This window comes from Sphaerodactylus townsendi, linkage group LG01 (assembly GCF_021028975.2).
Source record: "Sphaerodactylus townsendi isolate TG3544 linkage group LG01, MPM_Stown_v2.3, whole genome shotgun sequence".
Classification (NCBI taxonomy): Eukaryota; Metazoa; Chordata; class Lepidosauria; order Squamata; family Sphaerodactylidae; genus Sphaerodactylus; species Sphaerodactylus townsendi.
In genome coordinates this window covers 6987191-7000142 of record NC_059425.1, presented here as the reverse complement: position 1 = coordinate 7000142, position 12952 = coordinate 6987191, and the positions used below count along the sequence as shown (strand labels likewise).

The 12952-nt window shown below is 49.8% G+C and overlaps 1 protein-coding gene across 3 annotated transcripts in view; it reads right to left on the bottom strand.

Annotated features, from left to right (window-relative positions):
• Nucleotides 1–871: 871 nt before the first annotated feature.
• The window catches only part of LOC125440182 (mothers against decapentaplegic homolog 4-like), a 32739-nt gene continuing 20658 nt past the window's right edge, over nt 872–12952 (bottom strand). For all 3 annotated transcript variants that reach the window (XM_048509856.1, XM_048509872.1, XM_048509864.1), the window contains 6 exons: nt 10627–10788; nt 9300–9353; nt 9033–9216; nt 6911–7079; nt 4613–4751; nt 872–2534 (listed from right to left, as the gene is read on the bottom strand). In XM_048509856.1, the coding sequence (XP_048365813.1) occupies nt 2323–2534; nt 4613–4751; nt 6911–7079; nt 9033–9216; nt 9300–9353; nt 10627–10788 (920 nt within the window). In that variant the 3' untranslated portion in view covers nt 872–2322. The remainder of the gene's footprint in view (nt 2535–4612; nt 4752–6910; nt 7080–9032; nt 9217–9299; nt 9354–10626; nt 10789–12952) is intronic.

The following is a 12952-nucleotide window of genomic DNA, read 5'->3' as shown; positions in this document are numbered from 1 at the left end:
AGAATTGTGACTGGCCTACAGGCTTTTCCAGGGTGTAAAACCAGAGGTGGGATCCAGCAGGTTCTCACCAGTTCCCGAGAGTGGGTTACTAATTATTTGTGTGTGCCAAGAGGGGGTTACTAATTGGGTCCGCTTTTCCGTCTCCACGCCCTCGCCTCCCCAAGAGGCATCCTGCCTTTGAACGTGAAGGTTCCATGTAGCAATTGCGACTAATAATGTAACTCCCTGAACTGGGTTAATCCCTTTCAGGTACTGCAATTCATTGATTCTCAGCCTTTCGTACCTTTTATCTCACCTGTCTCTATCAAAGAACCTGTGTGTTTCACCATTGCTGTGTTCAGATTTGTGAGTTGAGGCATTTTCTATAATGGGATGATGATTTAGAAATGACCTGGTGCTAAAAAATTTTTGGGTCGTGGTGGGGTGGCTGCCCATGGGGGGGGCGGGCATCCAACTCAGGTTTTGCCCAGGGCTCAAGTTTGCCTAGGTACGCCTCTGCCCCCTTTGCTGAGGGGGGGCTGGCGAGGGAACCTGTTACTAAAATTTTTGGATCCCACCACTGTGTAAAACCAAGGCCTCTCCATGGTCTACCAATAGGGTGATGACATTAAAGTGCCTAGACTGGCTTTAGGTGTACCCAGTGGCGGGATTATAATTTTTAAACAACTGGTTAGCTTATGCATTCCAACACATGCCAGCTGGGTGACCGTGGCCTAGCCACAGTTCTTCTGAACTCTCTCAGCCCCACCTACCTCACAGGGTGTTTGTTGTGAGGGGGGAAGAGAAAGGAGTGTGTAAGCCCCTTTGAGTCTCCTTACAGGAGAGAAAGGGGGATATTAAATCCAACTCTTCTTAGTCATTAGAGTTTCCAACCTCCAGCTGGAACCTGGAAATCTTGCTCTATTGTAATTGATCTCCAGACAACCGAGATAGGTTTCCCTGGAGAAAAGGGATGCTTTGGAGGAGGGACTCTATGGCATTATACCCTGTTGAGGTCCCCTCTCCTTCCAAACCTTCTCCAGGTCCTATCGCCAAAATCTCCAGGAATTTCCCAATGCAGAGATGGCAACCCTTCCAGGTAGGGGTGAGGTTGACAGAACTGAGATGCAGAAGACAACACAACCAAGCTCTGACAACTGTAGACCTCATCCACTGTTCCAGGAGGTCTCAAATTTCAGCCCACAAACTTTCAAAAATGTAAGGACCTGAAACACCCGTCCTCAAAGCACTGAGGAGTCAAATTCTACCCCCACATTTGACATTCTTCCAAGGAACAAGGGAACTACATGCTAAGGTTGTGGGCAGGGGGCAGCGTCCTGGGAGAAAAGATGAAAAAGGAAAACAGGCACTCATATACTTATCGGATGCTCTTACCATACATTTTCTGCTAATTCCCAGAGCAACCCAGAAGTGACAATGGTAACTCTAGGAATTGTCAGAAAATCTATGGTAAGAACTTCCTGTTAAGTACACGATAAAACCAGTCAGACAAGCCCTTGTTTTTCTTTTCAATTTGTCTTCCGCTGCCGCTTCTAGCAGCGGCGAACAACCAGACTTGTTGTTCGGAACAAGATCCACCAGACCACGGCCACACAGCCCGGAAAACCCACCAGAACCAGTTGACTCCGGCTGTGAAAGCCTTCGACAACACAACAAGACTTGGGTGCACGGGATTCCCACGATGGCATGCACATTACCCTGGCTAACCCTGAAAGGCATTTGGACAACTGCAACTTCTGCACGTGCCAGATGTGGGCTGCAGGCTACAACTGCCAGCCACCAAGACAGTGGTTCAGCCATCCATTGGCCGGTGTAGTGCGAGAGGTTTCAGATGGCTTTTCTTCTTTTTTTTTGGCATTTTCCATTATTTGGCTGCCGCTTGACACTTAAAGCATAGCAATAGATCCGAGGACGAGGGTCACGTAAAACGAGGGTACGGGAGACGGTCATTCGCCAGCTGTTCTCAGGCGACCTATGGCCACTTCGCAGCTTTGAAGATAAGTGAGAAGGTAGTCCAAGTGGGTCCACAGTGGCTCGAAGATCTCAGAAAGGAGATCCACCGAGACATTTTCTTCCGTTGCTGGTTTCGAACAGGACGAATCGTGTTTCTTGTGGTGGCCAGCAGAACACTGCAACGTGGTGGCCAACTAAAGATCCCACCATCTTGGCCCTTTGAAGGACAGCAGGAATCTATCCCTACCTCCCCTCACACAGGAGTTGGGGTGGGGTCAGAAGTCTTTTGCGCAGTGCAGACAGCCCCACAGAGCTTGCGGGGGCTCTGGCTATGAGGAGCACAAGACCTCGTGATCCGCCACCGTCCTTCTAGTTGACGGGACCTGGGTCGGCCAGTGGCATGGTGTGGAGCACCTCATCCAAGAGTTGCAGGGCCCGGTGGAGATGAACCTCAATCCAGCAGGGGGTATGCTTGATGCTTTGTCGGGGGTAGTCGGGCCCCCAGCCCTTGACAAAGCTGAGCCGCAGGATGCACAGGCGGCGGAGATCGTCGACCCCAATCCCAGCCGCTGCAGAGAGTCCTGGAGATGAGCAAGGTGGGAAAAAGGAAGTTTAGGACAGGGACGATACTTGGCTATCAATAGGGTTTCCAACCTCTAGGTTAGGGGTGGCCAACCTATGGCGCCCCCGATGTTTATAGACTACAATTCCCATCAGCCCCTGCCGGCATGTTCCATTGGCCATGCCAGCAGAGGCTGATGGGAATTTTAGTCTATGAACATCTGGAGCACCATAGGTTGGCCACCCCTGCTCTAGGTCCATGGTGGCGAACCTTTGGCACTCCAGATGTTATGGACTACAATTCCCATCAGCCCCTGCCGGCATATTCCATTGGCCATGCCAGCAGAGGCTGATGGGAATTTTAGTCTATGAACATCTGGAGCACCATAGGTTGGCCACCCCTGCTCTGGGTCCATGGTGGCGAACCTTTGGCACTCCAGATGTTATGGACTACAATTCCCATCAGCCCCTGCCGGCATATTCCATTGGCCATGCCAGCAGAGGCTGATGGGAATTTTAGTCTATGAACATCTGGAGCACCATAGGTTGGCCACCCCTGCTCTGGGTCCATGGTGGCGAACCTTTGGCACTCCAGATGTTATGGACAACAATTCCCATCAGCCCCTGCCGGCATATTCCATTGATGGCCATGCCAGCAGAGGCTGATAAGGTACTTGAATTCGCGAACATCTGGAGCACCATAGGTTGGCCACCCCTGCTCTAGGTCCATGGTGGCGAACCTTTGGCACTCCAGATGTTATGGACAACAATTCCCATCAGCCCCTGCCAGCATGGCCATGCTGGCAGTGGCTGATGGGAATTGTAGTCCATAACATCTGGAGTGCCAAAGGTTCGCCACCCCTGCTCTAGGTGGTTCAACCATAACAAAAGTGGGGTAGGCTGCTCCAAGTTTAGCATTCCAAGCAAGCACCTGTATGGCCAATGGTAGTGTCGTTCCAGTATCGCTAATATTCAAAGAACACTTAAACAATTAGACATTTCTTCCTGGCCTCAAAGTGGCAATTGGCATTACCCTACGGATGTAAGAAAGGGTTACAAGAGCAGAGCGTTGACTCATCCCTTCTTGCCCTCCCTCTGACAATCTGCCTAAGTTCACAGAATCATAGAGTTGGAAGAGACCACAAGGGCCATCAAGTCCAACCCCATGCCATGCAGGAACACACAATCAAAGCACTCCTGACTGATGGCCATCCAGCCTCTCTTTAAAAACCTCCAAAGAAGGAAACTCCACCACACTCCGAGGCAATGAATTGTACTGTCGAACAGCCCTGACTGTCAGGAATTTTTTCCTGAGGTTTAGGTGGAATCTCTTTTCTCTCCGTTTGAATCCTTGTTCTAGTCTCTGGAGCAGCAGAAAACAAGTTTGCTCCATCTTCAACCTGACATCCCTACAAATATCTAAACATGGCTTTCATGTCACCTCTTAACCTTCTCTTCACCAAACTAAACATCCCCAGCTCCCTAAGTCTCTCCTCGTAGGGCATGGATTTCCAGACTTTTTATCATTTTGGTTGCCCTCCTCTGGACTTGTTCTAGCTTGTCAATATCCTTTTTGAATTACGGTGCCCAGAACTGTACATAATATTCCAGGTGAGGTCTGTCTAATGCAGAATAGAGAGGGACAATTACATCCCTCGGTCGAGATACTATACTCCTATTGATACAGTGCAGAATCACATTGGCTTTCTTGGCTGCTGCATCACACCGCTGACTCATGTTCAGTTTGGGGTCTACTAGGACTCCCAGATCCCTTTCGCATGTAGTGTTGTCAAGCCAGGTGTCACCCATCCTGTATTAGAATCTAGTCTCTGCTTAAAAATCTCCATAGGAGGAGTGCCCATCACCTTCTGAGGAATGCTGTTTCATGGAGGAACTATTCTATCTGCCAGGAAACTTTCCTAACAACACCTGAGGCAGACGGACAGCAGAGTCCTGAGCTGCCTCAGGAGCTATGAGGCGTGCCCTGTAAATCTACACTGGACACAGCTTTCCGGACCGTTTTATAGCTGGGGTTGCCGATCTCTCTTTCTACTATCGTATCATAGGAAGGTCGTGGCCACCTCCACTTGACCCTTACCAACAGCCGGGGCGATGCCTCCCACTGAGCCAGGCCCAGGGATGCTCCCGGACACCGCTGCTGCTTGAGCTGCTGCTGCCGCGTGAGCCGTGGCTGCCTGCTGGTGCATCTGGCGGTGGCACTGACGCAGGTCGAACACCTGGGTGGGAAGAAAACAGAGGGAATGGATTGGCCTGTTTCGCCGCATCAGCTGGGGGTTCAACCCGAGGGCTACAAGATGTTCCTTTGCAGGTGGGCCAGAGATTTGCCCCCAAGGTGGTAAAAATGCAAGGAGGAGGAGGAGTTTGGAGCAGCAGTGGCGTAGGAGGTTAAGAGCTCGTGTATCTAATCTGGAGGAACTGGGTTTGATTCCCAGCTCTGCCGCCTGAGCTGTGGAGACTTATCTGGGCACATTAGCCTGTGCACTCCCACATTAGCCTGTGCACTCCCACACACGCCAGCTGGGTGACCTTGGGCTAGTCACAGCTTCTCGGAGTTCTCTCAGCCCCACCTACCTCACAGGGTGTTTGTTGTGAGGGGGGAAGGGCAAGGAGATTGTAAGCCCCTTTGAGTCTCCTGCAGGAGAGAAAGGGGGGAATATAAATTTTAAAAAGAACTCTTTCTCTCCTGTAAGGAGACTCAAAGGGGCTTACAATCTCTTTTCCCTTCCCCCCCCCCCCACAACAAACACCCTGTGAGGTGGGTGGAGCTGAGAGAGCTCCGCAGAACTGTGACTAGCTCAAGGTCACCCAGCTGGCATGTGTTGGAGTGCAGAAGATAATCTAGTTCACCAGAGAAGCCTCCACAGCTCAAGCGGCAGAGCTGGTTCTCCAGATTAGAGTGCACCTGCTCTTAACCACTACACCACGCTGGCTCTCAGATGCTTAGGATCAGAGGGTGCATCTTGAGCGATGGATCCCAACCGTGCCTCTGTACTCATCCCTTTTTTGAGAGATGTAGAAACTACCAACCAAGAAATCATCAAGGTCCTCTGCTTTTCAGAAGAGGGCTGTGTAGAATGTTGATTGGCTATCCTTAGTAGCACTCTCGGATTCACCCTGATTGGCTGGTACTTGTAACAATCGAAAGCCCACCTCACCTATGCTGATTGGCTAGTGGCTGCGACAATCACAAAGTTCACTTCCCCACTGAGTATTGCCAGTGCTGATTAGCTGGCCTTTTGGGCAATCAAGAAGCCTCCTTGCCTCAAGTGATGATTGATTAAAATATTATTTTTTAAACACTGAAGGGCTTTTTAAAAGGTGCTGAATACAGATTTCAATGGCTAAACACGCTGAGTGCGGGGGGCGGGGGGCAAGGGAATATAAAAAGCAACTCTCTCTCGCAGGAGAGAGCGAGGTATTAACTATGATGATGATGATGATGATGATGATGAGGGAATGGTATGCTGAAGCCACAGCTAGGTGGAGGAACAAAGGCATGGGAAAATGGAGCTTGCTTGATGGCAAAAAAAATGGCCATAGGTTTCTGGGCATGGGTTTGCCTGCTTCTACAGGAATAAAAATACGTTCCCCCCCACCCCCCCAGAAGACTTGAAGGTGTTAGAGGACATCACTGCGCAACAACTTATTTATGCAGATTTTCCATGTTTCCAAAGCCCCACAAAATCCAGTACAGTCTGATTGGATGATGGGAAAGCAGTGCCCCTGCCAGGAACGTAGATTGGCTCACTCCTTCGAGCCTTCTTTCTGAAGTAGCTAGTCCCGCAGGCAACTTTTCAGCAGAGCCCTGGGCTTGGAGATTCTTCTTTGCTTACACACCCGGGAACAAGGCACTCTGTGCACTCCAGCAATTGTTTGCAAGTGGATTTTGCCATTTCACATAGTGAAATCCAGTTGCAAATAAAATGGAAAGTGTGTTATTCGTGTGTGAAAGTACCTCCGTATTCTGAGCCACAGAGCACACATGTAGAAGAAGAAGAGAAGAATTTTGGATTTATATCCCCCCTTTCTCTCCTGTAGGAGACTCAAAGGGGCTTACAATCTCCTTGCCCTTCCCCCCTCACCACAAACACCCTGTGAGGTGGGTGGGGCTGAGAGAGCTCCGAAAAGCTGTGACTAGCCCAAGGTCACCCAGCTGGCGTGTGTGGGAGTGCACAGGCTAATCTGAATCCCCCAGATAAGCCTCCACAGCTCAGGCGGCAGAGCTGGGAATCAAACCTGGTTCCTCCAGATCAGAGTGCACCTGCTCTTAGCCACTGCTCTTAGCCACTACACCACTTAGCCACTACGCAGCATTGGACTAGATTGTCCCACTGTGCCTTTCTGTTGTAAGGCGCTGAAAAGCCACTATTCCTACCTTGATGTAAGCACCAGGATATATCTTGTGTACGGCGTCTCCAGGTGCACGGCCAGCTTCCCGGTCCAGGTAGTAGCTCTGCACAAAGACTGCGTGGTCACTCAGACACCGCATCCAGACGTCCCCTTCCCCTCGGCATTGGAGCTGAACACCTTTCCCGATGTGCAGCCTGCAAGAGGGGAAGAGGGGAGCGCACAGGGAATGGCCCCAACCCTGCCGCCACAGCTGGCGGATCAATGCCCCATTTCTCCCCCTCCCAAATGCACACATCTGCTCACAGCAAGATAAACGGGCACCTTTTTTTGGGTCTGCATTGACATTTTTATTAGTTCTTAGACATTAGTACTTTTATTAGAACTTAAACAGTGGGGTGCTGTGTGGTTTCCGGGCTGTATGGCTGTGTTCTAGCAGCATTCTCTCCTGATGTTTTGCCTGCCTCTGTGGCTGGCATCTTCAGAAGAAGAAGAAGAAGAGTTTGGATGTATATCCCCCCTTTCTCTCCTGCAGGAGACTCAAAGGGGTTTACAATCTCCTTGCCCTTCCCCCCTCACAACAAACACCCTGTGAGGTAGGTGGGGCTGAGAGAGCTCCGAGAAGCTGTGACTAGCCCAAGGTCACCCATCTGGCGTGTGTGGGAGTGTACAGGCTAATCTGAATTCCCCAGAGAAGCCTCCACAGCTCAGGCGGCAGAGCTGGGAATCAAACCTGGTTCCTCCAGATTAGATACACGAGCTCTTAACCTCCTACGCCACTGCTGCTCCTGAAGATCCTCTGAAGATGCCAGCCACAGATGCAGGCGAAACGTCAGGAGAGAATGCTGCGAGAACACGGCCATACAGCCTGGAAACCACACAGCACCCAAGTGATTCTGGCCGTGAAAGCCTTCGACAATACATAGAACTTTTTATTTTATTTTTATTTTATTAGTAAAACATTGGGGTCTCTTCTAACTCTATGATTCTATGATCCTTAAACAAGTTCTCTTTAAACAAAGAAAAGCCACACAAAAGTACATTTCCCATAAAGACTCCCAGTTTGGTCTGCACTGGTTATAACATTTAGAAAAGAAAATATTGCCCGTTGATCTTTAGCAACATAAGTAAAAATGGATCTTTAGAGTCACACTTTTTGTATGGATGAAGGCTTTCGCGGATGGAACCGATGTGCTCTTTTGGGTTTTCTGGGCTGTGTGTTGTGGGCAAAGCCATAGCGGGGGGGAACTGTGTCTGGGGCACAGTGTGAGGTAGGTGGGGTCGAGAGAGCTCCAAATAGCTGTGACTAGCCCAAGGTCACCCAGCTGGCGTGTGTTGGGAGTTCACAAGCTAATCTGGTTCGCCAGATAAGCCTCCACAGCTCAAGCGGCAGAGCTGGGAGTCAAACCTGGTTCTCCAGATTAGAGTGCAGCTGCTCTTAACCGCTACACCTCTGCTGGCAAAAGGAGGGATGGCAAAAGGCGAATGAAAGCGGGGGGGGAGGGAGGGAGGGGGGCAGAACTAGGTAGGCACTAGGACCCAAATGGAGCATTCTGCGGCAAAGAAGGTCCATGATGTGGTGGTTGAATATAGAACTGTACTTTAATCTTTCTGTAGAAATGAGTATAGAAGAAGAAGAAGAAGAAGAAGAAGAAGAAGAAGAAGAAGAAGAAGAAGAAGAAGAAGAAGAAGAAGAAGAAGAAGAGTTTGGATTTATATACCCCCTTTCTCTCCTGTAGGAGACTCAAAGGGGCTTACAATCTCCTTGCCCTTCCCCCCTCACAACAAACACCCTGTGAGCTAAATGGGGCTGAGAGAGCTCCGAGAAGCTGTGACTAGCCCAAGGTCACCCAGCTGGCGTGTGTGGGAGTGTACAGGCTAATCTGAATTCCCCAGATAAGCCTCTACAGCTCAGGCGGTAGAGCTGGGAATCAAACCCGGTTCCTCCAGATTAGATACACGAGCTCTTAACCTCCTACGCCACTGCGTAGAGGACTTTTAGAGATTTGAGAACTCTCTCCAGAACTACAGCTCCCAGAATTCTTTAGCTGGAATAAATGGAGCGGAAGCCAGTTATAAATTTGTAGTGCAGGTGTTCCTTTGAGCATGGCGGGAACACACACAAAGACACTGCTAGGTGCATCCCTCACCTGGCCCGCTCGCTGGTATCTGTGCGGTGGACGTTTGAGAGCTGCCCCAGGCAGAAGCGGTCTCCCCCGGATGGGTCCACGTAGCCATCCACAGTCACCACGGGGCAGTTGGACAGTACCTTGAAGATCTCGCCCACCTGCACGTCCATCTCAAAATAGGCAATGGAACACCAGAATTCAGGCCCTGTGGTGAGGAAAGAGTTAAACTTCCAGGAAGGCGTGGTTGTAAAAGGGAAATGAGGACAAATAATGGTGGGCATCACTTACCTGGGTGGCTGGAAACCGGGTGCTGGTAGGAAGTTGAGCTGTGGTGTGTGGACCCTGAACACCAAAGACAGGACATAGGGGGTCAGGGGGATGCCCACAAGTGGTACGTACAGCAGAGTAACACAAGTGGGTTTCAGGCCCTTAAAGCTCTTATTGGCCGATTACGCACAAGGTGTTTGCTGCGTAGTGGAGGCAAATATCTGCTACAGAGAGATTTCTTGTATGGACGTATTTCCTCTAGCCCTGCTTTCACTTCCCACTCTCTCCGCGGCAAGCGAAACCACTTGAAGCACGATTTTAATTTTACTTCACCACAAGAGCGGGACGGATTTGCCAGGGAGCACAGCTCTGCCTAGGGCCCAAGGCCAGCCTTCCTACTCCCTCGCGCTGCTTTGTATGCCTTTCCCTCGTTCCCCACTTCCAAGTTGCCTGCTCCTTCCTGCTTCTTCAATTGCTCCTATTGATGTATTGATATTACGATAACAGAGAATTGGCATCCAAAGCACACACCCTCTGCGCTGCATCAGAGGCACACACCTACCCTGTGGCAGCTTCTTCCCTCCCCTCTTCCCCCTCCTCTCCCCTCCAAGCAGTAGAATTTACTCTCCTTCAGGAGCCAAGGACAAAAGGGGACCTCCAGCAATTCCTTAGATTCTTGACCAACAGATGCTGACTCCCTCCCACTTCAGAAGAACAGAATGTTAGATGTTCAGAGGTGGGTTTGCCTTTGCCTTCCGCATAGTGACTTCGGGATTCCTTAGTGGTCTCCCACCTAAGTACAAACCGGGTCTGACCCTGCTTAGTTCCCGTAACTAGCCTAGGTCATCCAGCCCATGGCACTATCTTCCTGCCATTTGCCAATTTGTGTTTCTAGTTGTGGCATTTTTTCTTCTTCTTTGTCACAGCTAGGAGACCCTTTCTTATGAAGAAGAAGAGTTTGGATTTATATTCCCCCTTTATCTCCTGTAGGAGACTCAAAGGGGCTTACAATCTCCTCACCCCCCCCCCCAAAAAAAAACAAACACCCTGTGAGGTAGGTGGGACTGAGAGAGCTCCGAAGAACTGCGACTAGCCCAAGGTCACCCAGCTGGCATGTGTGGGAGTGCACAGGCTAATCTGAATTCCCCAGATAAGCCTCCACAGCTCAGGCGGCAGAGCGGGGAATCAAACCCGGTTCCTCCAGATTAGATACACGAGCTCTTAACCTCCTACGCCACTGCTGCTCCTTAAGAGAGGAGTATGCCTCGGCACCTTGTATTTTTGGAAATCAACCTCCTCCCCTCCTCCTCTTATCATCCCTCCCCACATTTAGCTTGCCCAGACATACAGTAATGGCTTGAGTGGTGGAGGGCAGGCTGCGGGTGATTCCGTCCGTTCTGCTGCTGCTGCAGTGGCGGCGTGGGGGGTGGCGGAGGGGTGGGCTGCTGACTCCCTCCTCCGAATGAGTAGTTTGTGGAGCTCCCGGCAGTGGGCCAGCTGGCTGCTGAGTCTTGCAGAAATGCAGGGAGAAAGAAAACAAGAGGAATGATGAGAGGGAATTCGTGCAGCTACCTGAGTCCAAGTCAGGCCCATACAGTGGCGTATCTGCCCAGGGACATGGGGTAACCCACGTCTCTGGGCACACGCCATCTGGTCACGTGGGGGGGCCGCAAAATTGGAGCTGAAACACCCTAGCCGCAGCAGGCTGTTGTTTCAGCTGGCTGTCGGCAGACTTAAAGTAAGTGGGGGTGGTTTCGTGCCTTGGGCTATCTTTTCAAGTTACCATGAGCGTTTCAACAATAACTTGAAAAGTTAGTCCAAGGCAGGACTGGGCCTGCTAAAAGACAGGGCCACGTCCCTGAACTCTAGGTCTGTGGTGGCAAACCTTTGGCACTCCAGATGTTATGGACTACAATTCCCATCAGCCCCTGCCAGCATGGCCAATTGGCCACACAGGACAACATTTGAAGGACAGTAAAAAAAATCAGCAGCAACAGAACATGTTATAAACCAAACTTGACACAGAATGTTATTTGAAAACACAGAAATTCCGGACCACTCTGACAGCCATTAAGTCAGATTATGCAGAGAAGTCATTGAAATTCACAAGTACATGGACAATTTCAACAGGAAGGAAGAAACTACGAAAATGAACAAAATTTGGCTACCGGTACTTAAAAACACTAGAATCAAGACAATGGCTAGTGAACACCACCCACACTCAGGATGTCTCTCTGCAGGAAGCAATAAAATGGACTATAAATTAGGACCTAAATGCACAGGCAAATTACTACCGTGTTTTCCCGAATATAAGACAGTGTCTTATATTAATTTTTGCTCCCAAAGATGCACTATGTCTTATTTTCAGGGGATGTCTTATTTTTCTGCTCCACAGCTGCATGCTCTGGTCGACGGGCATGCTTCCAAACAAAAACTTTGCTATGTCTTACTTTCGGGGGATGCCTTATATTTAGCACTTCAGCAAAAACTCTACTACGTCTTATTTTCAGGGGATGTCTTATATTCGGGGAAACAGGGTATGCAAATGCCCTTATGCAACTTCAGATTATGCAACTTCAGTGTTACATGTAAATGCTAAAATGGGGGAATTCCACTTAACGCATACAAATTACACTTGCACACTGCACCTTTAACATTTTTAACCAACGCAAATGGTTAAGAACATAAGAACATAAGAACAAGCCTGCTGGATCAGACCAGAGTCCATCTAGTCCAGCTCTCTGCTACTCGCAGTGGCCCACCAGGTGACTTTGGGAGCTCACCTGCAGGATGTGAAAGCAAGGGCCTTCTGCTAAATAGGAGGTTCTTTCTCCTACCCTGGGCATTTCACAGGTGTATATATATACTCCACTTGCTTTACTGACACTGGATCTTCAATATATTAATCAATAATTGATTTTTGGCACAAAAGTGGGGAACCCCCCCCCCCCCCCCAATCACTGGCTGAAGGTGAAATTGCGAAAATCCTCAAAATGAATTACGATTGCTGGGCTGCAGTGCGGCTGTCAGATTGTGGCTGTATTTCCTCAGAGTCTGGACAGATGCTTCCCCCTCCCACCAAAAAAAGTGATAAACCCTGATCTGCATGTGAGGGGGGGGGGGCAAGCGAGCCGGCTCACCCCCTTCACAATCAGCACATAGAGATCATAAGAACATAAGAACAAGCCAGCTGGATCAGACCAGAGTCCATCTAGTCCAGCTCTCTGCTACTCGCAGTGGCCCACCAGATGCCTTTGGGAGCTCACATGCAGGATGTGAAAGCAATGGCCTGCTGTGGCTGTTGCTCCCGAGCACCTGGACTGTTAAGGCATTTACAATCTCAGATCAAAGAGGATCAAGATTGGTAGCCAAAATCGACTTCTCCTCCATAAATCTGTCCAAGCCCCTTTTAAAGCTATCCAGGTTAGTGGCCATCACCACCTCCTGTGGCAGAATATTCCAAACACCAATCACACGTTGTGTGAAGAAGTGTTTCCTTTTATTAGTCCTAATTCTTCCCCCCAGCATTTTCAATGAATGCCCCCTGGTTCTAGTATTGTGAGAAATTTTTCTCTCTGTCCAGCATTTTCCACCCCATGCATAATTTTTATGAACTTCAATCATATCCCCCCTCCGGCGCCTCCTGCCAAACTAAAGAGTCCCAAAAGCTGCGG